The sequence below is a fragment of the Malus domestica genome, chromosome 05, assembly GCF_042453785.1.
Source record: "Malus domestica chromosome 05, GDT2T_hap1".
Classification (NCBI taxonomy): domain Eukaryota; kingdom Viridiplantae; phylum Streptophyta; class Magnoliopsida; order Rosales; family Rosaceae; genus Malus; species Malus domestica.
The window spans coordinates 36,521,991-36,546,015 of record NC_091665.1 but is presented as its reverse complement, the minus strand read 5'-3'; the positions used below and the strand labels follow the sequence as shown (position 1 = coordinate 36,546,015).

The window sequence follows — 24,025 nt, the reverse complement described above, 5'->3', positions numbered from 1 at the left end:
CTTCTCTGCGCCTTGACCAATCAGTGCATATTTTTAGGAAGACTGATTGAAGCATTATGTAAACTTACAATGGCGTTCTAAGATTCATATAGCCGATCCCACTCAGTGACTTGGATTTTCCAAGTCTCCAACCACGAAGTTTTCCTCACTCGGGAAATTAAGGGAACACTACCTCAACCTATATGCTCCACTCACAAAGCTTCAACATACAAGCTTCAACAAAAGAAAATTCAAAGAACTTAGCGAAGAAGGCTTTGGTGTATTTAACACAATACGTTGAAATGAAGGAAAACTTATTTATTGATATCCCCGATAAGTTACAAATATGTACATATACTTGAGTCAAAATAAACAAACAAGAGGGAGCCTTCACAAAGGTTGCTTAGGAGAAGTCTCAGCAGGCGGTAGAGCCCCAGAAAGAGAAGGCACCGGAGGAGGATCATTCGGAGCCTCAGTACTGGACAAAACCCTAGAAGGAGGAGGCATCAGAGGTTGATCATTTGGAGCTTCATTACGCGGTACAGCTCCAGAAGACGAAGGCAATAAATGCCTTTGGAACAAACCCACAAATCTCTGATGATCAAGTAAAACCTGACCATCAGATTCCTTCATCTGGTCAAGCTTCCTCTTCATGTTTGTAGCATAGTCATGTGCGAGCCGGTGCAACTGTTTATTCTCATGCTTGAGCCCTCTAATCTCCTGTTTGAGACTCATCACTTCAGCCGCCAATGATTCAACTTGGCGGGTTCGAGCAAATAGGCGTTGGGCCATATTAGACACAGAACCTGCACACTGAACACTGAGAGCCAGAGAATCCTTAACAGCCAACTCATCAGACCGTTTGGAAAGTAGTCTGTTATCTTTGGGAGTGAGAAGGTTCCTGGCCACTACCGCAGCGGTCATATCATTCTTCATCACGGAATCCCCAACGGTAAGAGGACCAGTAGGGAGACGAAGGATGGGCGCCATATGTTGTCTGGAGAAGGCGGGGCTGCCTCTTCAACAAGGTTCAAGTTAAAACGACGGTCGGAGGGGCCAGACATTTTCAAAGGTGTTGAAGAGAGAAGAGGTCGGACAAATCAATATCTTAGAAGTGCAAGAATGGAGCTTCTACTGGTGGATATTCAAGTGTGCTTTGGAACTTAATGTCAGCCCCTATAAAAATCTGTACTCGACGAAGCTTCAGAAATCGAAGAGGCGCCTGCTCAGAAATCGAAGAGGCGTTTGCTTTCTCAAAAGCTGGGCTGCTCAGAGACCACGAGGGTCGATCTCAGAAATCGAAGAGGCGTTTGCTTTCTCAAAAGCTGGGCTGCTCAAAGACCACGAAGGCCGATCTCAAAAATCGAAGAGGCTTGCTTTCTCAAAAGCTGGGATGCTCAGAGACCACGAGGGCCGATCTCAGAAATCGAAGAGGCACCTACTTTTCCAGCCTTGTCAGCACCTGTCACACGCACACTCAGCTTTGCGGAAATTATGGGCATTCTGTCGAAGATTTCTGACGAAGTAGAAAGCACATGAATCGTACTGTTCAATCACCCACTTCCCACACGCAACAGTAGCTCATGGGTACCACAGATAACTTTGCCAAAGTTCTCTGACAAAGTTGAGACACGTGAAGCTTGCAGCTACCACTACATCGCTCTGACCTAGAAGGGTAAAAGAATTGCAAAGAAACAACACTAACAAAGTTTAAACACATAAATTTTGAAGGTCTAGCTACCATATTATTACCCACAAGGGTAAAGGAACAGTACCACTGCTGGATAATTGGAAAGTCCCGGTGTGTCAACCTCTGTGCTTCGTGGCAAGGTAGACTAGCAAACATGCCCAACCTGTACTCACATTCGAGAAAACACTCCCAACAAGATTGCTTGCTCCAAAATCGAAGAGGCACCGCCCTCCGAATCTCGAGAGCCAGACTCCCAACATGATTACTTTCTCAAAAATCGAAGAGAGGGTAAAGGAACGGTACCACTGCTGGATAATTGGAAAGTCCCTGTGTGTCAACCTTTGTGCTTCGTGGCAAGGTAGACTAGCAAACATGCCCAACCTTTACTCACATTCGAGAAAACACTCCCAACAAGATTGCTTGCTCCAAAATCGAAGAGGCACCGCCCGCCGAATCTCGAGAGCCAGACTCCCAACATGATTACTTTCTCAAAAATCGAAGAGAGGGTAAAGGAACAGTACCACTGCTGGATAATTGGAAAGTCCCTGTGTGTCAACCTCTGTGCTTCGTGGCAAGGTAGACTAACAAACACGTCCAACCTTTACTCACATTCGAGAAAACACTCCCAACAAGATTGCTTGCTCCAAAATCGAAGAGGCTCCGCCCTCCGAATCTCGAGAGTCAGACTCCCAACATGATTACTTTCTCAAAAATCGAAGAGACACCGCTCTTCGAATCTCGAGAGCCAGACCCCCAGCAGGATTGCTTTCTCAAAAATCGAAGAGGCATCGTTCTTCGAATCTCGAGAGCCAGATCCCCGACAGGATTGCTTGTTCGAAAATCGAAGAGGCACCACTTTCCCAACTTCAAGAGCTGGATCTCCTTGGATAAAGCTTGTCTGTAATCTTCACACGCAACATCAGCTTTCCAGATACCACAGACCACTTTTTCAAAGTGCTCTGACAGAGTTAAAACATGTGAAGCTGACAGCTCCCACTACCGTGCTATAACCAAGCAGGGTAAAGGAATAGCATTATTACTTGATGTTAGGGAGACTCCTATATATGTCGACCTCCATCCCTAACGGACAGGCAGACCTGCAAAAATGCTCAACCCTTTCTCTTATCTGAGAGGGCACTCCCAACGAAGCCTTTCGAAATATTCAGCTTTCTTTCCCCCCGATAATACCTCTGTAAACAAGCTATACTAGAGCAAGAATATCTCATATCATCAGGGTTAAAAGCAAGAGTATCCCATATCATGCTTTTTCCCTGTCTTTTCCTTTGGCCTTGTTCTTACCTGCAAGACAAGGAGAAAGAGAGCAATCAGTCAGCACTTGGAATCAAGCTTCCAGCCAGGAACTAACTGCCTGGAACCCTTACCTGATTACTTACCTGGCATTGCTCTCGAGTACTCATCTTCAACATCTTATGCTTCCAGGGAAGATACCGCATCTGCCTGAGGAACAAATAGGGCAAGTGAGAAGGATACAAGGAAGCATGTGGAGACAAGCGTAACAGCACACGTGCTGATACATCCACTACTCTGTCAAAAGCAAAAGTATCCCATATCAGCAGGGTCGAACGTACTATAGATTTGATGGACTTGTTTTGACCCTCAAATTCTTCAGTCGGCCTTATACTCTGGAGGAAACCAGAAAACCCTCCAGCCCAGTTCAAGAATAAGCCTGTGGAACTTCTTCAAAAGCAAAAGTATCCCATATCATCTCTCCTCATTTTTCTTCTCTTTATCCTTCATGCTGCCTGCAAGATAGGGAGAATGTGAACAATCAGCCGGAACTCTGATTGCTTACCTTGTCTGTCACATCTTTCAGCAGATCCCCTAGCTCGGCGACTTGGGGGACTCCTACTACATGGTTTGTATCGCGCTTGACCAAGCATGAAACTACAAGTAAGCTTCAAGTGAAATTGATACATTACCTTGTGCATCTCCACCAGTTACAGATACCACCCCTGGATGGAGGAAGAGTACTTCCAGAGAAGATGCCACATCTACCTATGAGACAGATAAGGCAAGTCAAGACGATACCACACTCCGGTACTTAGAAGTTTCGTGGCTACGAGATCATTCTCCCACAATATTTCCTAATGTCATTTGTACTAAATCATTCACTTGTACTCACTAAAGGAGAGCTTGAACCTATGTACTTGTGTAAACCCTTCACAATTAATGAGAACTCCTCTATTCTGTGGACGTAGCCAATCTGGGTGAACCACGTACATCTTGTGTTTGCTTTTGTGTAAACCCTTCACAATTAATGAGAACTCCTCTATTCCGTGGACGTAGCCAATCTGGGTGAACCACGTACATCTTGTGTTTGCTTTCCTATCTCTATCCATTTATATACTTATCCACACTAATGACCGGAGCAATCTAGCGAAGATCACAAAAAGTGACCGTTTTCGCTACCTAGGATCTATCTTGCAAGAGAACGGAGAATTAGATGGAGATCTCAACCATAGAATACAAGCTGGATGGATGAAGTGTAAGAGTGCATCCGGCGTGTTGTGTGACCGTCGTAGGCCACTGAAGTTCAAGGGAAAATTTTATAGGACGGCAATAAGGCCAGCGATGTTGTATGGCACAGAATGTTGGGCAGTGAAGCATCAACGTACACAAAATGGGTGTAGCGGAGATGAGGATGCTTTGTGGGATGTATGGGCACACGAGAAAGGATAAGATTGGGAATGAGGTTATTCGAGGTAAAGTAGGAGTAGCCAAAATTGAAGGAAATATGAGAGAAAATCGGTTCCGGTGGTTTGGACTTGTGCAAAGAAGGCCTACTGATGCTCCGGTTCGAAAATGTGACTACGGGACAGAGGTTCAGGGCCGAAGGGGTAGAGGAAGACCTAGGAAAACTTTGGAAGAGACCCTAAGAAAAGACTTGAGTACTTGGATCTAACGGAGGACATGACACAAAACCGAGCGCAATGGCGTTCTAGGATTCATATAGCCGACCCCACTTAGTGGGAAAAGGCTTTGTTGTTGTTGTTGTTGTATTTTTTTATTCTCATGGTGCGTGAAGCACCAAAAGAAAAAACCTTTTGTATATTTTTTTTATTCTTTTAAGATGGTGCCTGATGCACTGAAGACCTTTTATATATATATTTTTTTTTTTGTTATTTTTTTATTATTTTCTTTGCATGGTTCCAGAAGCACCCAAATTTTTTTAATAATATATACATATATTTTATGTTTTCTTTAACATGGTGCATGAAGCACTCAAAATTTTTTTATTATATTATTATTATTATATTTTTTTTTCTTTTCTTTTCTTCACTTGGACGGACGAGTTGAGCCTATAAAATGACCATAGACATAACCTTCTTCTGCTGTGAACGTTATTCTCTACTTTGTTGCTTGTCGGATTGGTGAACTTTGGAGCTTGGAGCTTGGAGCTTGGAGCTTGTCGCAGACCACGTGGTGCTGTGCAAAATACTGCAGCGGGATTTTGCTGTGTAGTGCGATTGCGTAGCATTTTGGTTTTCTTTGCCAGTGTAGCGTGCTTTGAAGGACCGCCCTGTAGCTGCCCTATTTGCCGTGCTACTCAAGTTTTGTGGCTGATTTTTTTTTCTTGCAGTCATGGTATTTTTCAAGTGTTTTAAAAGCAACACCATTACCATTCTTGCGAAGGACGGCGATTCGCAAGATAAGGGAACAACGTTGAAGTGAACGTGCCACTGACTGGTCCTAAGACGCTTGCTCTTCTCGCGAAAGACAACTTCATGCATATTAAGTCGTGGTCTTTCGAAGTATCTTAGGAGGTGGTAGACTCTGTTCGACCAAATACAAAGAAGAAGGCGTGCATATCGAGGGTTTTTATCTTGAATCCTTGGTGTCAATCATCCGGCCTCGTTTAAGCTTCTTGGTGTCCCCACTTGCGGCGATGATGTTCTTGTTCTTCGCGTTGGTTGAGGAAACCGCTTGAACCTTCCTTGATGTCATTTGATTTTCAAATGTGTGCTTTGATTTCCTTTAATGGAGAAAGAGATGAGAGGTAGAGACATGTCCCACTGGGTGTGCCAAATTTGTGAACATGAAAATTCTTGAAACAAGAACGTGTACAAAGAAAGATTTTGGTGTTAATAGATTTGTAGGGTTACAATCTCTTTATAACTTGATCCTCTGATTCGATCTCCGTAAGGTGTTGATTTGTGGATGTTTTGTTAATCCAAGGGTCGTCGAGGCTTGATCTTGGATGAACTGTTGGAAGTTTCTTCAAGAGCCCTCGGGGCTTGATCTTGAAGGTTGAGGGAAGTTCCTTCAAGGGCTTTTGGGCTTGATCTTGAAGGTTTAAGGATGAACAGATCTTCAAGAGCTTTTGGGCTTGATCTTGAAGAATGAATGTGTGGATTTGTTGATGTTGTTGATTCAAAGGGTCGTTGGGACTTGATCTTAGGATGAACGGATGATGAACGATGAACACTTTCTTCAAGGATCGTCAATGCTTGATCTTGAATTGGTGGAAGTTCTTCAAGAGACGTTAGGGCTTGATCTTGAAGGAGGATTTGACGAAGAACGAAGAGGGTTTTCTTGATCCTTAGGGATTTGCTTGAGAGCGTAGAGTTTCAAAGCTTCAAGGTATTTGTGTAATGTGAATTGGTGTTTTTTTTTTAGGATGCCTGATACCTTGATGGAAAAGCCTATTTATAGGCTTTGAGAATGAATCACCAGCACAAAATTTTCCCGCTTAAGCACCATTACCTAATTTTCCCACTTAATGCAATATTGAAATTAAAGTGGTCTAATATTTGACCTAATTTCCCACTTAATACCATTTTAAACTTAAATGGTCTAACTTATGGCCTAATTTTCCCACTTGATACAATTTTAAACTTGAAGTGTTCTTGCTTTGTCATTGCCCAAATGAGAAAAACTTATTTTGATCCGTAATGGATTGAAATGTGTTTACCTTGTCATTGCTCAAAATGAGAAGAAAAACTTGTTTTCATCCATAATGAATTGAAGTGTGCTTGCCTTGTAATATGAGAAGAAAAACTTGTTTAATCCTCTAAGGATAAACTCCAAACCCATCTGGCCCTTCTTTAAATTCAAATCCATAAGCTCTCATACTTCTAACGTACCCTATCTTGTAGAAATCGGGGTCTGCTGGCTCCAACTGCAGGTATTAAAAGATAAAGATACAATCTTTTGTCTTAGTAATGAATCGAAAACAAGAATACGAATCCTTATTCAAAGGGCATATGCAGAAAAGAACAAACATAATATGCTGTTCGGATTCCTTAATCCTTATCAACATAAAGCATTAATTAATTGTGTGGTTACCAATAAACACTTTGAACACACCCATTTTCTTGCAATATAAAAACTTGGGCAGATGCAATTATATTATCAGCAGTTAATCAAATGACACCTTAAAAAGTCTGAAAAATGGTGAAGTTTTCTAACTTCCATTTTGTCTGCATTTTCTCAGCAACCAAACAGAAAATAGTGGGAGAGGCAGAGTTGGGTAAGTTACCTCAGAGGGAGAGTCCTCAGCTTGTGGAGGCTGAAAGAGAGAAAATGGAGGAGCCTCAGTGGCAGCTTTGGCTTTAATGGGTTGGAAGCGGACGCCTTTCTCTGTGTCTTTTGTGGGGAAATAGTTTCTGGGTCTTGGGGAGCATCCATTGTTGTAGCCTTTCAGCTGCTTCTTCACATACACATCAAAACTGTTCAGCAATAGTAAAAGGGCGGAAATGCCCCTGATTTTTTCGGTCCATTACCTTTTTGCTGCCTGCTTCACACAGTAAACTACATGTATTGCCCATGATTGTCCTGTGTTGATCATGCTTTGTCCTCTCACAAAAAAAGATAAAATAATTAATTAAAAAACTGACAAAAAATTATTTAAAAAATATGACTTAAATCAGACCACATGATTTGTGGCGCACAACACAATATAAAGTTATAAAAAAATTGAATGCATGTACAAAATAATTATTAAAAATTATGAGAAACCCACATGATCCCATTCCTTTGCCTTTTGATTATTTTATTTTTTGATTTTGCTCGGCTTTTTGTCTTCCACGCTGAGTCTGCTGCAGTAGGTGGCACGGATATGTCACACAGAATACAATAAAATATTATAAAAAAATTTGAACGCATGGAAAACAAATATTAAAAATTGTGAGAAACCCCGCTGTCTTCCACCTTGCCTTTGGTTATTTTATTTGTAGGTTTTTTCTGCTTTTTGTCTTTCACGTGTTGATCATCGGTGGGAGGGGTGATGGAGAGGAAGAGAAGAGGCCATTGGAGATGACAGAGATTTAGGATTGAAACTCCAACGACATACTTGATAGCAGCAGCAGGAACAAGAGTGAGTGTTTGAAGTGAGTGAAGAACTGAGCCACGTTATCCACCTGACACTGTCCTCTGTTCTCGTGTTTTAACTTTTGACCGCTGGAGTACGAGAAAAGACATCTTTTGCGCTCTTTTTTTTTTGTTTTTTTTCTTTTCCCTTGGCCATCTTGTTTCTGTTTTCTTTCTGGTCTGGATTTATTTTGTAATTTTATTTTTCCAATTTGGTTCTAAGTCTCTAATCATTTGGAACATACCAATTTGCCCTCCAAGTCTTTGAATTTATACCATTTTTCGGTTGGTTTTAAACACTTAAATAGGCAAAAATAACCCTTAATTGACGGAAAATTTAACAGATTATCAATACGAACAAATGGAAACGTTTTAAAATATTACAAGGCTAAAAAACAAATTGAAAGTTCAGGGGCAAAATCAAAATGTAGTATTAGGTTCGTGGGAATTGCTAAAATGTTGGCTCTCAGGCGATGGAGCTAAACTAACAAGTCATTAAATTTCCCATGTTGCATATACCAATATGAGGTGAGATAATTTCTTCACATCTCAACGCCATTCTTCGACCATGCTGGTACCAAGCAGTAAGCACCATTTCTAAAGCGGACAAAGGGGCAATGCTTTCTGCTCGACTGCTTTTTAGAACAGAAGATGAAAATGGAATATGAATGGACAGACCCTGTGCAAGATGCAGGACCGAGTTTGCAGCTCCGGAAGTCTTCAGCTGTGGAATGCAACTGCAACAGCAGATACAGGAGCTCCTCAAGAATCCTGCTACCGTCTTGCACGCAGGAAGCAACAATCTTCACAAAAATGCCACGCCTTACTCCTTCTCAAAAGCCAGTTATATAAATATTAGTATCGATGAAAAGATCAAACAAACACAGTTGAGACTGAACGAGTAAACGAGACTTGCTGTTGCTCACATGCAACTTATTAAACAGTTGTAACACAACTCACCATTGCACACCACTAGCATAGAAGATGGCCTAGATTAATCCCTACTACATAGAAGGTCAAGTATGATACAGACCTAGAGGTTATCAATGCACTGGTCAGTTTAAGATTCGAACAAAAAACATCTCCAACATAAAGATACTTTATATAAGCGATAAATTTAGTAGTCTTCACTTGAGATCAAGCAAGATCGTATCAACTATCAAGTCTACTGCAGCTTGAGAAAACACAAATGGAACAGAGCCCAACCCCACAGAGGCAAGGACAATCAGAACAGAGTCCAACCCCACAGAGGCAAGGACTCTGAGTCTTTGCAACTATTGTGAAGCACAAATGGATCACATGATGGATTATATACACTCATAGCATCATAAAATGTTGTTGATGGTTTGGTGTTTAAAATCAGTGATCTAGATAGGAAAGATATATCCTTTGGGGAAGCGAAGGATAACGTCAACGATCAAGACATGTGAACCACATAACAAATGTTGCACATTGGAGGAGAACACAATTCCAAGTCACTAACTATAAGTCACTACAATTCAAAATCAAATATTTACTTCAGCACCATATAATGCAGGATAAAAAAAATTAAAAACAAAAATACTTCATGTTGAGTAATTAAATTGAGGCGCGCACACACAATCACAATTTTCCGAGTTACTGAGGATGCCTACTCTGGCACCTACGAAAAGAATTGATATTTGCATCTACACACTTCCTAAAATCGCACAGAAAGGACTATGTTTGCATAGTTCGTATGTGAATGTGTCATATAACACCATCATCCTACCAAATGGAAGATAGAACAAAGGTAATACTCCAAGATAGCAGTTTAGGCACAAAAGCAGAACCCTTTTAGCTAAAAAAAGATTCATTTTATCATATCAATGTACTGTTTCAAGGCTTAATGCAAGCAGTAATCCAGAAATCTATACCTGCTTTAGTCTGTACAACTGAAAATCATGTGATCCAACAAAGCCAAAACCTTCTTCACACCCTCTGATTCATCACCATTCGCCCCAACCCTGACACACCCTAAAGCCTCATTCAACTCCACTGCCTCCTTAATCCTAGCCTCCCTCAACAACCCCCTATAAACCCACTTCCTCACACCGCCTCCCGGCACGATATTCGCACCCAGCATTGCCCTCAGAACCTTCAAACCCTCACAAACCATCCCTTTCCTACAAAACCCATTAACCAAAACCTCACAAACTCTCTCATCGAGCACACACTGGGACCCTGGCCTCACCAACCAGCTGAACATCTTGAATGCCTCTCTGGGTCTGTTTTTCTTAAAGTATGAGGCAATGAGCATGGTTGCGATGGGCGTAAGGTGGGGATGCGAAGGCGGGTTGTGTCTGAGGCGGGTCAAAAGCGACATGGGTCGGGCCAGGTCGGGTTGGGAAGTGAAGGAGTGGATGAGGACGGAGAGAGAAATGGATTCGAGAGGTGAGTTTGTGAGCAGGGCGGTGATAGCGAGGTGGGTCGCCGTGTCGAGGTGGTTCAAGAGGCAGAGGCGCGGGAGGAGGAGGTTGATCTTTGTGTGATCTTCTTGGGTTAGGCTTTCAGGTTGGGGTTGTTTGGTTGGTTTTGGTGCAGTGATTGACTCAGAAACTGAAGAGGAGATGGAAAATGAGAGCGGTGTGGTTGTGAATTTTGAGGCACGGGAGAGGATTTGCAATGGTTTCTGAACTGATTTCATTGTCTTTTCTGCAACTCTCACCCAGTCGGTTTCAGTTTGAGAAGAAACAGTATGTACATATTGAGGAAGTTGATAACAAGGAAGAATGGGAATTGGAATGAGGGAAAGGAACCTCTTCGGATCCCTTCCACTAAATCCTACCAATCAATTAAAATTTGATCCAATAATTAAAAAGTTAGGAAAAATTTGAAATAGGTCCAATTTTATAGCCCAAATTTTGAAATAGGTCGGCCCCTTGTTTTTAGCCGTTTGATCAAATTTCAAATGTCTAAATTTGTTGATTGGTAGGATTTGGGGGAACGGATAGGGAAAGAATCCCTTTCCGGAATGAGGTTAGATAGTGATAACCACACACCCATTTGAATAAATTAAAAAAGACTAATGACAAAAAATTAAGAATGGTGTGTAAAAATGAGAATGTAAATAACACTTTCCTCTAAAATTTGTAATGAGTTACGGTAAAAATTTGAATTTTTTTTAAGGAAAACTAATGAGAGGAGCTTGAAAACTTTGAGTTTTAACGATAAGGACAAAATAAAGGGTAAAGTGAATCGTACTATGATTGACTTTTTAGTTTAAAAATGTGGTTTTTCATTAAAATGAACAGTACTGAGAGTTTTTCGTTAAAATTCTATTTTTTTTATTAACACACGTCTTTTTTTTTAATGAACACATTTGTTTTTTTTTAGGCGTTAGTAAATATCATAGAAGAGAATCAAAAAACCGAAGTAATTCTAACACTTCGTTTGTCTAAACTCTAAAAAATTCGAAGAAACCAGAATTCGGTTGACACAAATTGAATCACACAAAAACTTTATTTATTTGTTTTATATTTTGCTACACATATCTTTTTTTATCCAACTAAAACAGTTTAAACTCAATCACTTGTATCCGAAACGCGAGTATCATAGTGCAAACAGGTTGCTCCACCATTTGGGAGGTTTGATTCAAGGTTCTATTCTTTCATTTTCGCAAACGCAATCAGGTCAATTTCTCTCTGCCGCAAATGGTGGGTGCTTGGATCAAACCACTCACCATCTGGGAGGTTATTCAAGGTCCTTTTTTTCATTTTTGCAAAACCGGTCAGGTCAGTTTCTGCTCCATCTCAGAAGTGAAAGCTTTTATGCAACTTATCTGTAGACTACTGCATAATCTGTCAAGTCTCGCGTAATATCTAATTTTTCCCACATTTGTTACCATGGGCTAGAAATTGTCTTAAACATGTTTTGTGCTGGATGCCCAACACTTTCTCAAAGATACTCCGCTAGTATGTTTAATTTCTTCCAATATTCCATCTTTACTGAGGTGTAAAAGTGAAACGAGGTGAGTAATTAATTAATGATAGTGATTAGTTGAGATCGAGGATACTAGTTTGTCATAGAGGATTGAGATTTCTTCAAAAACGAAACAAGCCTACTCATAGCTGCCAAGTGAAATTTTTGTTTTATAAATATACATATACATATATATATATATATATATACATGCTTTACTTGTCAATTAATTTTCATGTTACTTGTCAATTAATTTTCATGCATTTGGTATTTACTTTGCACGATAATTGCTAAGCACATGATCGTTATTCATGAATACAAAACAATCCAAAACCTTGACTCACAAATCACAAGTATAAGATGAGTTCATATATTGATCCTTGTTTTTCCTCAAACCAAAATTTACATCTGAGCACGTTTATCTACACAGAAAAGAGTGTTATGGGAAGAAAATCTCCTGCATCCAGCAGATATCTCACAAATACATCCTATACTATTGTATACCGTATCCGAATGGAAGCTTTCACTGCTTTACTTAAGTGCTAGTAAATGGAGTTGAGTATCCGCAGGAAGCGTTTGCGTACAAACAGTCCGGCTCACGGATGCCCTTTCACTGGAATAGGTGGTTTAGCTTGTGTTTCTGCAGATAGCAGCAACAATTTTAAGGACAAATTGTTAACAAGAAAGAAGACTGCTTATAAAGGCAAAGAATTAGCTACCTTATACTGAGCCTTGTCGTTGAGGTTCTGAGTCGGCGGTGTGCACTTGACTGGCCTGCTGACTGTCCAGAGGCATGTATTGCGACATGATAGCCGTGATCTCAGAGTCCATGTAAGACTGTGATTGAAGTAAAAGAAAAATTAACAAGGGTAGAGTTCCTAAATTAATACGTAAATCAAACCAAGACGGATATATAGAGCTCGCCAAAGGAGAATGTTTAGACATACTCGAAGCCTGTATTTGTAGAAGATGTAACCGGCTAGGCCAACTCCCGACACAGCCGCAAGGACCATGAAAGTTAAAAACCAGGCAAATCTTGATCCATGTCTCTCTGCATTTAAATGGATGAACAAAAATTTAAGACATACATCTTGCAGGATGGAAAACATTCCCACTATCAACGCTGTCCTGTGCTGAGCAACAATTAATTAGTGATTAGGACTCAAATGTGACGCCTTACCAATACAAGTATCTTGCTCCTTCATATACAACTGGCCTGCCTTACATTTGCAGTTGTACCCGCCCCAAGTGTTCTTACAGCTGCAACCATCACACTGACAAGCAGTATGCGCCTTGCATTCATCAATATCTGATGCACAGTAAGAACGAATGTAAGAAAGGATGAAAACATGATTTACGGATATATTGGATTTCAAAAAAACCTTGAAAAGTTGAATATTTAGTGTACAAGAAGAAAATTAATCTTTGAGAGTTATTAGTCACAGTGGAACTCAAATCACCTTCACATTTATGACCGTCCCCTTGAAAGCCTTGTGGACATTTGCAGCCAGATAACTCAGAATTCTGTTTGGGTTTCGAAAAGAAAAAAGAGAAGAATTAAGATAAGAAAAAAATAAGAAGATGACGAAGTTTTGAGGTCTAAGAACTTCAAATTGCAAGAGAATTCTGTTCAAGAAGCACAGAGAACAACTAATAAAGTGAAAGATTATGATAAAGATCACTGAACTGAGCAAGCTGAGAAATGCAATCCATTTTTAGATTCTGACCAGCAACCTCCATTGCTTATAGCACATCTTGCAGGTCCAAAAGCTGTCAAGAAAAAAGTAAATGTTTTGAGACTTGCAACCCACATGTTCTAATAAAGAGGAGAAATTTGTTGCAATTGTCATAAAGAGGTGGTCTACCATCGCAAGATGTATAACCATCGCCTCTATACTGAACACCGTTCACAATAGGGCACTCACAAACTCTTCCCCTAAATGTGTCCTGACAAAAGGAACCAATTAACATGCAGTTAAAATCTGTAATGCAGGAAGATTTTCTCAAGTGGCATCAACTGTAGAATTTACATGTAGATTTTCTGCATACCTTGCAAGCAGTTATATTAGAGTGGATGTCCTGCCAACAACCGCCATTCCTTTCAACGCACTCATTTGTCTCGAGGTCTGTTGAAATAACACGGTGGATTGGGAGGGGAGGAGGGAGGAGGGAGAGGAACGGAAAAAGACATCAGTACGTTATTCAATCATCAAGAAACAGATATCAAACAGTATAGACTGGAAAGTGAAATAAGAACGCCAACCTCCAGTCAAACAAATAGGAGGATCAGCCATCTCCTTAAATCCAGCACATAAGGCCTTTAGCACAGTAGTTCTCTCTAATTTTCCTTCGGATCAGTTAAACAACAAACTTCAGGATTCTGATTTAGTATAAAATGTTTCCAATGAATGAAATGAAGGAACCAATGTAAATTCATAGATGGTTCCTAGCAATATCTTAAACAATGTTGGCAAAAGTGTGACAAACCTCGAAACTGAACATTGTTAATAACCAAAGTCGGCAAGATGGTAACATCACCACGAGATCCTCGTCCAACCTAAATATAACAAAAAGAAAAGGAAAAATGAGATAACTCTGTGGCTAAATTAAAAAGCTGATTATACAAATCCATTTTGCTTATGCATCTTTGTAAATGTTGTGGTTTTGAAAGATATGTGCAGTAAGTATGTCTGACCTGGATTTCTTGTTCGGCTTTTAGCACTGCATTCTCGGCATCATCTTCAGGATTACCCATACATTTTTTTATCTTGTCAACAGGCAAATCTGCAGCAATCAGATTAAAGCTATTAAAACCACAAAACAAGCATTTTTTTCCGTACACATTACACAAATCAAAACATGCGATTTACCAAGTGATTTCATGACATCCTCAGCGCATTCTTTGCTATACTTCTTTTCTTTCATTGAACATCTGATATGGAAGTCTGTCACATAGTCCCACCAAACCCATGACCGGCCGCTCTCATTGGCAACTCTATGCACACAAAGCTGCCTCAAGTTCTCGTATACCACGTCCTTCCCTTGGTACCCTTCTCCCAAATCTTTTTCAGGATCCGGTGCACAATACCTCCCATGATTTATGCATTGAGACTTGCACTGTTTTGTAAGGATGAAAGCCCGAGGACAATACCAAGTTATATAATGTGGAGTGAAGAGGGTGTAACCCCCTCTCTCAAGAACCTGAGCGTGACCCTTGAAATTTTTTACAAATGTCATTTGCTCATCACAACGAGCCCCACACTCGTCGTTGCTGTTTGTCCAGAACTCGTATTCAACTCTTTGATCGGGGTTTGGCACGGACTCTCTCCAGTCAAGTTTCACCACAACATCTTCTTTCTTCTTTAACGCTTCCTTCAAGCTATCACCAAAAGCTTTCTCTACCAGAGCTGATGGAATTCCAATCTTCTCTATGTAACCATCTGCATCTGTGCTCTCTTCCGGGGAATCCATTGTTATTAAAGGCTCTTCAATGTTATCCGCCACTAAAACGGCTTTAGCTCCCGCCTGTTGAGCATTCCACACCTTCAAAGCAAAGTAGCAACCTACAAGGGCAGTAGCATGAAGTTCAAACTACAAGTCCATAGCATTGGTTGTGTAACATCAGACCCACTTAGAATATAATCTGTCACTAACAAACAATATAAAAAATGTTAAGTTACCTATCATCAAACAAGGCTATTGGCGAGAGATTCTACCATATAACCGAGGTATATAGATCCCCTTCTTTCAATCTCTCACATCATGCGATGAGAGAGATAGACTGGTTACTAGAATTTGCCCCTCTTGGCACGGAGGAATTACAAAATACAAAGAAAGCAATATCTATTGAACAGTAAGCTAAAGCCAAAGAGAAACGGAGTGGACTGGAAAGGGACTTTTGATTAGTCGATTTTACCAAATAGAAGGAAAAGTGGAAGAACAAGGGAAAAAGCAGAGAAACCACACGAAAGAAAGTTCAAATCCACAATCTCCAAAACAGCATCCGAATTCCGGAAAAAAGAAAAATACGCATGTCATCCTTGCCGGAAAACTCACCAAATCAAAACAGTCCAACAAGAAAAATAACTCTCACCCTTTTGCTAAATCTATTTGCTTTTTCAAAAGAAACTCAAAACACACAACAAAAAGGGAAATTTAAGGGCTGGTTTGGTATTGCTGTCATTTGAAAAAAAACTGCTGTGAGAATAAGCGGCTGTGCTGTGAGAATAAGCGGCTGTGAAATAAAGCTAGTAGAGTGTTTGGTAAACTTTTTTGTGAAAGTGCTTTTGGAAAAAAAAAAAGCAGGATGATAGTGTGTCTTTTCATTAAAGGAGCACTGTAGCTCCGTGTGCTTTGAAAAAACTGGCTTTTTTTCAAAGCAGCAAATAGCAGCTTCAGCTTTTCCTTTGATTTTCAGCTTATTCTCACAGCAGCTTCCAAAATAAGCCATTTTTTTCAGTTTACCAAACACAAAAATGACCCTCAGCTTTTTTTCACAGTGGCTTTTTTTAAAATCACCTCAATCCCAAACGGGGCCTAACTATAAAAACAAGCCATGCAAAAACAAACACATACCAAATTGATTTCCAGACACACCTAGGTGAACTTGCATCTTCATCATTCAAATTCTTAACAATAATGGAAAATGATCTCAAGTCAACCTACTAATCGAAATTGTAAGTGGGGATTCAAACACGCGACTCTCTAACGCTTTTAATCACTTGAACTACAAACCACCCTGCCCGGAGTTTGAAATTTAATAAATGAAGAGAGACATGATGATTGATTGATTGATTTACCTCCGCGATCAAGTAAAACAATGGTGGAGCGACAGTGTCTCGACTTGAAAGGCTTGTCACCCTCAAAAGCTTCACACCCGGAAGACCCCTTTTCAGGATAGACAACAGCGCCCACCAGGGAGCCTCCATAGTTCGGCCGCCCAAAATTGCCGATAGCTCCGTCGTGCTTCGAGCGCAAGCTCATTGGATAGAGAACCTTAATGCTTTCCGTCTCCACCACAAACCTTGCATGCACATGGTTCTCAAAAACTGATAACAACACCACAAAAAAAGCTGTGAGCTTTGGCAGAAAAGCCATGCAAGCGGAGACTTGTTTGTGTTTTTTTTTTTTTTTTTTAGAAAATAAGAAGTGGGTTTTCTGTGTTTCTGGGGTTTGAGAGGTAGAGGAGGTGGAAGAAAATGGCGACGAGTCTTTGAATGGCCTTTGCAACGGTCTACGGGTGGAGGGGGAGTGGAGGACTAGAAAATAAGAAAGGGTTAGTTGGTCCGGTTCGGTTCAGAGAGAGAGAGAGAGAGAGAGAGAGAGAGAGAGATTGTTTGTCGTGTAAAAAGGGGGTTTAAGTTTTCTCTTTCAATCTGTAACGTAAGGGAAACGACAGGTGAGAGAAAAGAAGGATGGTAGACTGGGTCGTTGGAACCACTTCTACACGTTGAGAGATTTTTTAGTGCATCCGTAATATAAGCAAATATCATAATCTAAATGGATAAACATTTGAATGGAATTTGTGATGGATAATAACATAACATGACACCTCATATTTATTTGTAAGTAAGATGTTTTAGGTTTGATTCTTGCCAAAGACGATTTTGAACTACATTGAACTATATTATTGCTAGCTCATTATGAGAAAAAACATACCTTCTTCATTTAACGTAAATAATATTATTTGTTAAAAAAATATTCATCGTACTTGATAGGAATCTTGACAGAGGGAAGAGAGAGGGGGAGAAGGAGAGAAGTCAAAGAAACTTTAAATGAATTTTAAGTCATTAATTAATATTACCTAATTCTTGATAGGAGAAACATGTGTGTTGATTAATGTTTATTTAAGGTTTATTACTTCATTTTGAAGGTACAAATAGGGTAATGCTATTTGTTAAATTTTCATTAGAGAGTTAATTGGTGTAGGTATAAATATAATTCATATACGGACTATAAATCAATGACCTTTCTCTTTTAAAAAATCGACAAATCTTGGACTGCCAAAATCTGTGTGCTATTTTTTTTTAGGAAATAAATTTTATTAAGAAAAAGAGAATCTCCTACAACATTTAGAATACATACAGTAAAATACAAACGTTTGACGTGCCTCGCTAAAAAGTATCTAATCCAAATATAAATATTATTAATATTGTGACCAATGAAAATAATAGCATCTGCTAAGTGAGATTGAATGATCTGATAAATACCCACCTCTTTTATTTAACTTTTTTTAACTAAAAAGCTTTTGTTCTTTCAAAACTGAATCCCCAAACTGAACTTACATTTACATGCTTTGAAAACTTCAAGATTCAACAATGAAAGTACACCAAGCTAGGAGGGGGATTGTCTGCCCTTCCATTTTCATACTCTCCCATATCTTCCTGTTTATGTGGTCACGATTAAGCCACGTCAACATTTTATATTTCTATTACTTTTTGTTTTATTATTTTTACAAAAATTAATATAAAATATTGACGTGACTTAACTGTGACCACACATCACAGGAGGATATGAAGAGAGTATGAAAATGGGAGGGCAGACAATCCACCTCCACTAAACTAAGCAATGTATGTGAGAGAGTGGGAGAGTGTGTGTGAGAGACAGAGAGAGGTTTCCCATTAATTAAACTAGTTTTATATGAGAAAATCAAAGTTAAAGACTTTTTTAGCATATTCATATTCGAAGCACAATGATGCATGCAGATTAAATTTTTTATATGTTAGGTGCAACTCCATTAATTTATGTTGGGTGGTGTCCAAGGGAGTGGATCAAGTAAGCCTTATATGTATATTCTCATTTCTACCTAGCACGAAGCTTTTAGGGAGCTCACTGGCTTCGAGTTCCATAGGAACTTCGAAATTAAGCGAGTTCACGGGAGAGCAATCCCAGGATGGGTGACCCACTAGGAAGTTCTGCTCGCGTGAGTTCCCAGAAACAAAACCGTGATGGCGTGGTTGGGGCTCAAAATGGACAATATCGTGTTACGATGGAGTTGAGCCCGGAATGTGGTGGGGGCCTAGGCCGGGATGTGACAGTTTTGTTATGTAATCACACTAATATGTTTCCGAAATTACTTTAAACTTTTGAGATCAGCTTAACTAAGTCATGTTTCACCCCTTAAAACGATTGATTTGGGATTGACTGATTGTATATGGAATATCTGGTGCAGGGAAAATAAAGGTAGAGGAGGAAAACAAATTTATGTATTAAGTTTTAGAGTGATATACAGTTTGTACTTTCACTGCCGACTTATAATTTGCATAAGTTAATGGCTAAAAAAAACGTGTAAAAAAAAATACAATATGCATAAATCATTTTCCTTAAATTGACTCTAAGAAAATTAGGGATGCGATTTCTTATCACAGAGACTCGTAGAAACCTAGTTTTCTAATCATTATTTCTCACTAATGAAGCAAAAACAATGTGACAATAATTATTTCTCCTAAATACTCCATTTTCATAAGCTATAAAACCAATTAGATATGGGAGGATGTTAGAAATGAGATTATTGCAATATGGTACGTAGTAGAGAAGTTATGAACACTGTTTTAAAATTTTCCGCCTATGCTCCGTCTCGGTGCTAGACGGCTAGCTACCTTCCCGATTAATTCTTAAGCGTTTGAAAATTTGAAAATGGTGCTTAGACCTACTTAGACGCTCGCCTAGCATGCCCAAACCTGCTTAGGTCGCGACTTTCACTTAAACAGAAAATAAATAATTATTTTCATTTTGCATTTTATTTTTTCAATAAATTCTAAGAGACTTATTGAATACTTAGATGAACACATATTATGTGCTTGTTCCCATGTTTTCATTATGTTCTAATATTTTATAATATATATGTCATTCTATTTTATAATTTATGTAACTCAATGTAATTATGTATTTTTTAAGTTTAAACATAAAATTAGATATACGGTATATAATAAATTAACTTAAATCAATCTAGTCTGCCTAGACCCCAACCCGTTACCCGTCTACCGCTCAGCGTTTTTAGAACCTTGGTTACGAGTCAAGTCAAGTTTCTAATTCCATATTCTCTGCAGAATGGGTCAATTGTACAAGGAAAAGAACAAATATAGAATAAGTGGAAGACTTGACTTAAAAACATTATACATCCCAAGTCTTCTCTGGTATAGTAAAGGGAAAATTGATGTCCTTACACGGCAAGTGTGAGTGCCTAAGGGGGCAAAGCAATTAGAATAAAATTATTGAATTTAATCTACTACCCAATGCATCTCATTCGACATGAACAATCATTCTTCAACTTCATGACACAAATCACAAAATTCTATAATCCTATTGGGGGGACGTCAGTTCGTCCATTGCGATGTTCTCTTGTCACAATTGTATATGTGTTTATTCCATTTCTTATTTTAAATTTTACCTAATTCTAAGCTGCATTCATAAGCGGAATTAAGCTGAAGAATTAAAAAATAGAATTAGGATTTTTAAGATAAGGAATAAACAAAACATGGATAAATTCAAGAAAACTTTTCCTAGGCATTTGCCACCGATCCAATCGGAGGATCGAATTGATTATTGAAACATGAGTTTAATTAGTTGATTTATTAGCAAACAAAGAAAAATATTATCTACACGGATGAATAAATTGACCTTAAAACAAAAATATTATCTACATGGATGAATAAATTAACCTTAAAACAATAACGATTAATTACTATTGCTATAAAACAAACTCGTATTTTATCTCTGTTGTCCTATTGGGAAAATGGGTCATGGATTTTCGGTGTTTTTTTGGGGCTTGATAGCTACAAGTGGTAGAAGAAAATGGGGACGTACATTAACTAGAATATAAGAAAATGTCTCCAAATTTGACTGATTCCAGTTAGTCTAGACACAACTAAAACCAAACAGTCCAACAAGTCATTTTTCACTCAATTTTGAAATCCTCTGTAAGTAGTCATTTTTCACTCAATTTAGCTTATATTCTCTTTTATATATATATATATATATATTTTTTTTTTTAACAAACAATACTATTTACACTAATAGAGAGGGGATACATTAGTCTTAGTATGGGCTAGCAAAAATAAGACGATTCAAATTCGTTTTTGATAAGAATCGAACCTAAAACCTCTCACTCACAAATTAAGATAAATATCACTTAACCGTAATACTAAGTGGCTAGCTCAATTAGATTAGAATAAATAAACAAAAGCAAAGGCCAAGGCAAGGCCGACGAAACCCAAGGTCCAACAGCCAGAACCAAATATGGCTTGTATAGGAAAAATAAAAACAAGACCATACCCCAGGTTGTTTTGGGCAGCTCAAGTGATAGCACATAGACAAAAGGCGAAGAACAAAAACAAACAGGACATATCACCTCGGCATGACAGCGTTTGCATACAGGGGCATCACTTACAGCATACCGGTCCGTCAAATGGCATTAACAGTTTGGATCCCTAGAGAAGAAGGGTAATTTCAACAGAAGATCATCCATAAATGCGGCTTAAATCCAAAGTTAACATATGATGTGCTCGATTACAACTTTCGAATGATAACTCTCAAACATCTATAATAGAAAAACCGAATACAAGACAGCCTTAAGGATAATGTTATCGTATTGGGCTACAATTGGGCATTCTGTTCTTCTATCAAAGAGTTAAATATGACGCCTCTTAACCTTTCCTCCCTTGCCGTGGCGCCTTCTTTTGCCCATCTTGAACACCCTTTTGGATTTCTTACTTACCCCACCAGCAGGCTTCAATGCAGCTATTCTTTCATTGACAGCATCCATGTCCACATCTATTAGAAGCATACAACATCCACATGGTTAAAGTTGAAAAGAGCGGACAAATAAATTAATTGATGCTGAGTAGCTAGAAAATATTATACGTCAATGACAATGCGAATTGCTATGCATCTCAAAAAGGACACTCAAACTTTGTAAATCAACACTTGCCTACATAATATAATCATACAAAATGCAGGCATCATATAATTACATTTATGAATAAGAATACGAGAATACAACCTAAACAATAATAATAAGTACTCACTTAAATTTTCTGAAAAATGAGCTCGCCAAATGTGTGATCAAGGCAATGTATATTATTAATTACTTACGCTACAAACCCAATGTGCCAATAATTCCCACCAACTGACCTACCCTTTTATCTCGCTTGAGAAACTTTCTGAAGACAAGAGTTGGTTAAAGTTAGAGCAGATATCCAACACTAAGGGATGCAGAAACTAAAAATCTACATAGCTTGAAATAAACTACTGAAACAAGGCACCCCCTGCCCCCATCTAATTCGATTTGTTCGTTTTACGTTAAAATCAATTTTGAATTCAGACAACATGTATTAACCAAGCATCGGAATCATGCTGTAAACTGAAATTAACTTCCAAGAAAGTTCCATACTAAAAGCTTCTGCCTAGTGTTTAACCCAGCTACAATGTCCCCACTTACAAATGAGAATCCCAAGTACACAACTCACTTTTTGAATGGTATCTTCCGAAAATACAAACCTACTCTAGTTGTTTTGATGACGAAAAGTTCACTCTTTCAAAACACTCCAATTATATACTTTGTAGAGAAATTGCAAGGAATGAAAAGTAATTTTCTTCCCTCTGTTGCTGAATAAAATTTCAGTTTTTCCCTAAACAATAATTCCATCACAAAACGTGTACTGTCTGTCAATCTATGGATGCATATATGTTAAGAGTTAACAATAAAAAGACCATTTGTTCAATCAATATGTATCGAAATTGCACATTGCAAGAGCAGGGCATCACAAAAAGCAAGCGGATTGATAGAAATCTAAGCAAAACTAGCAGATGGGTAATGAAAAAAAATGAAGAAAAATGGGTGGAAACACATAATTTCCAACAAATTAAGTACAAATTAGAACATGGGTAGTTGAATTTAGCAAAAAATTAAAACGGGTATCGACCAAAAGAGAGCATACCCATGTTGCTCGTGGAGGCGGAGGCGCCGTTAGTGGTGCTGACCTCCATAGCAGAGGTGGATTTAGGAGGCGGCCGTACGGGAAGCTTAGGGGCAGCGAGGGCAGCTTCCTGGGCAGCAAGCTTAGCTTCGTCTTTCTTGTCGTAGTAGGGCTCCACCATCTCTCTGCGAATGGCTCTCAGCCTCTTTTCTCTCTTGCATCTCATCGACTTCGCCATTGTTTCTGCACCGCCTTCGCCTCCCTTGCTTTTGGGTTTAGGGTTTTGCGAAACGCGAAAGGGCAGGACCAGTATTTACGTTCGGTATTTATAGTTCGGTAGAGTCCTATCGGTTTGGTTGATTAGTTGGGGGTGAATTGGTCTTTTTCTTCTGTTCTTTGGAATTCCAATTTTAACCCTGAATGCATTAATAAATGGAAGTGATTTTCGCAATCATTTTCTCCTCAGCGCCTCGAGAAAATTTTCAATATGACCAGCACATGAGATAGTATATTATGTATCACTATACAAATAGTAGGATATGTATGTTAAAAAATTAATAACTTAAAAAATAAAATTTCTGACCACTTATATAAAAACAAGTGATGTACTACCGTGTTCCAGTCACATGAAAAATTTCTCATGTGCCTCCATGCTTTTCCTTAGCTTCAGGATTAAAAAAATGATTCGTGTTTATATATGTCCCTTGAGTTTGTAAATCACTATTCAATAAGATATGGATTTCAACGCCCCTATGCCATTCTTTAAATACCCTTAAATATTTCCACTAATGGTTGCCCAAAGTTTGGGGATGAAGGTGATTCCGTAATGTCTGTGTTGAATAAGTGGCCAAGTGGCCAAGTGGCTATTAAACAAATCAAAAGAAAAAAAAAAGACAACATGATTATGTTTCTTCCTTGTTTTGGGGAAAATAAAAGTGCAATTTGTCTAAAGTTTTTTCTTTGGTCCATGTGAGAAGTCACGGGACTCCTGGGGTTTTTAACTAGCAGCAACAGCTGCCTTTTGGTGTGGGAGAAAGGTTGTCGCATAGAAGAAGAAAATAGAAAGGAGCAGCAGAAAGAAGAAGAGAGGTACGCAGCTCCCATATAAGAAAGAAAGGTGATTTTCTTTTTTGGTTAGTTCTCACTCCATCAAAGTTTTATTGTTGTAATA

At 38.9% G+C, this 24,025-nt stretch overlaps 3 protein-coding genes and 1 long non-coding RNA gene across 4 annotated transcripts; all 4 read right to left on the bottom strand.

Annotated features, from left to right (window-relative positions):
* Positions 1-6,585: 6,585 nt before the first annotated feature.
* On the bottom strand, positions 6,586-7,725 carry LOC139195771 (protein PLASTID TRANSCRIPTIONALLY ACTIVE 14-like). Its single transcript, XM_070821260.1, has 4 exons — positions 7,653-7,725; positions 7,414-7,479; positions 7,170-7,334; positions 6,586-6,809 (listed from the first exon to the last, which is right to left on the bottom strand). The coding sequence occupies exons 2-4, from the start codon at positions 7,456-7,458 to the stop codon at positions 6,702-6,704; spliced, it is 318 nt and encodes a 105-aa protein (XP_070677361.1). The 5' UTR covers positions 7,459-7,479; positions 7,653-7,725; the 3' UTR covers positions 6,586-6,701.
* Positions 7,726-8,324: 599 nt separating this feature from the next.
* LOC103435322 (uncharacterized) lies at positions 8,325-10,806 on the bottom strand. Its single transcript, XR_011580711.1, has 2 exons — positions 9,895-10,806; positions 8,325-8,828 (listed from the first exon to the last, which is right to left on the bottom strand). It is a non-coding gene; the product is annotated as an uncharacterized lncRNA (long non-coding RNA).
* Positions 10,807-12,273: 1,467 nt separating this feature from the next.
* On the bottom strand, positions 12,274-17,378 carry LOC103435321 (vacuolar-sorting receptor 6-like). The gene is made up of 13 exons (XM_029102898.2): positions 16,738-17,378; positions 14,809-15,501; positions 14,634-14,722; positions 14,426-14,495; positions 14,202-14,285; positions 13,988-14,064; positions 13,804-13,885; positions 13,626-13,708; positions 13,399-13,462; positions 13,119-13,247; positions 12,886-12,989; positions 12,658-12,775; positions 12,274-12,578 (listed from the first exon to the last, which is right to left on the bottom strand). Exons 1-12 carry the CDS (start codon positions 17,033-17,035, stop codon positions 12,659-12,661), a joined length of 1,890 nt encoding a protein of 629 aa, XP_028958731.1. The 5' UTR covers positions 17,036-17,378; the 3' UTR covers positions 12,274-12,578; position 12,658.
* Positions 17,379-21,380: 4,002 nt separating this feature from the next.
* On the bottom strand, positions 21,381-23,207 carry LOC103435323 (uncharacterized). Its single transcript, XM_008373708.4, has 2 exons — positions 22,876-23,207; positions 21,381-21,709 (listed from the first exon to the last, which is right to left on the bottom strand). Exons 1-2 carry the CDS (start codon positions 23,090-23,092, stop codon positions 21,567-21,569), a joined length of 360 nt encoding a protein of 119 aa, XP_008371930.2. The 5' UTR covers positions 23,093-23,207; the 3' UTR covers positions 21,381-21,566.
* Positions 23,208-24,025: the final 818 nt, after the last annotated feature.

What these genes read in the sequence shown, in the direction of transcription:
- LOC139195771 (XM_070821260.1), bottom strand. Translation starts at nt 7,458, where the DNA reads ATGGGCAATACATGTAGTTTACTGTGTGAAGCAGGCAGCAAAAAG. An exon ending in GTGAAGCAGGCAGCAAAAAG is followed by an intron (nt 7,335 to 7,413) that starts GTAATGGACCGA and finishes GTGAAGAAGCAG; the next exon opens with CTGAAAGGCTACAACAATGG. An exon ending in CTGAGGACTCTCCCTCTGAG is followed by an intron (nt 6,810 to 7,169) that starts GTAACTTACCCA and finishes TAATACCTGCAG; the next exon opens with TTGGAGCCAGCAGACCCCGA.
- LOC103435321 (XM_029102898.2), bottom strand. Translation starts at nt 17,035, where the DNA reads ATGGCTTTTCTGCCAAAGCTCACAGCTTTTTTTGTGGTGTTGTTATCA. An exon ending in GGACGGTCATAAATGTGAAG is followed by an intron (nt 13,248 to 13,398) that starts GTGATTTGAGTT and finishes ACTGTGCATCAG; the next exon opens with ATATTGATGAATGCAAGGCG. An exon ending in GGAGCAAGATACTTGTATTG is followed by an intron (nt 12,990 to 13,118) that starts GTAAGGCGTCAC and finishes ATTTAAATGCAG; the next exon opens with AGAGACATGGATCAAGATTT.
- LOC103435323 (XM_008373708.4), bottom strand. Translation starts at nt 23,092, where the DNA reads ATGGCGAAGTCGATGAGATGCAAGAGAGAAAAGAGGCTGAGAGCCATT. An exon ending in CGCCTCCACGAGCAACATGG is followed by an intron (nt 21,710 to 22,875) that starts GTATGCTCTCTT and finishes TGCTTCTAATAG; the next exon opens with ATGTGGACATGGATGCTGTC.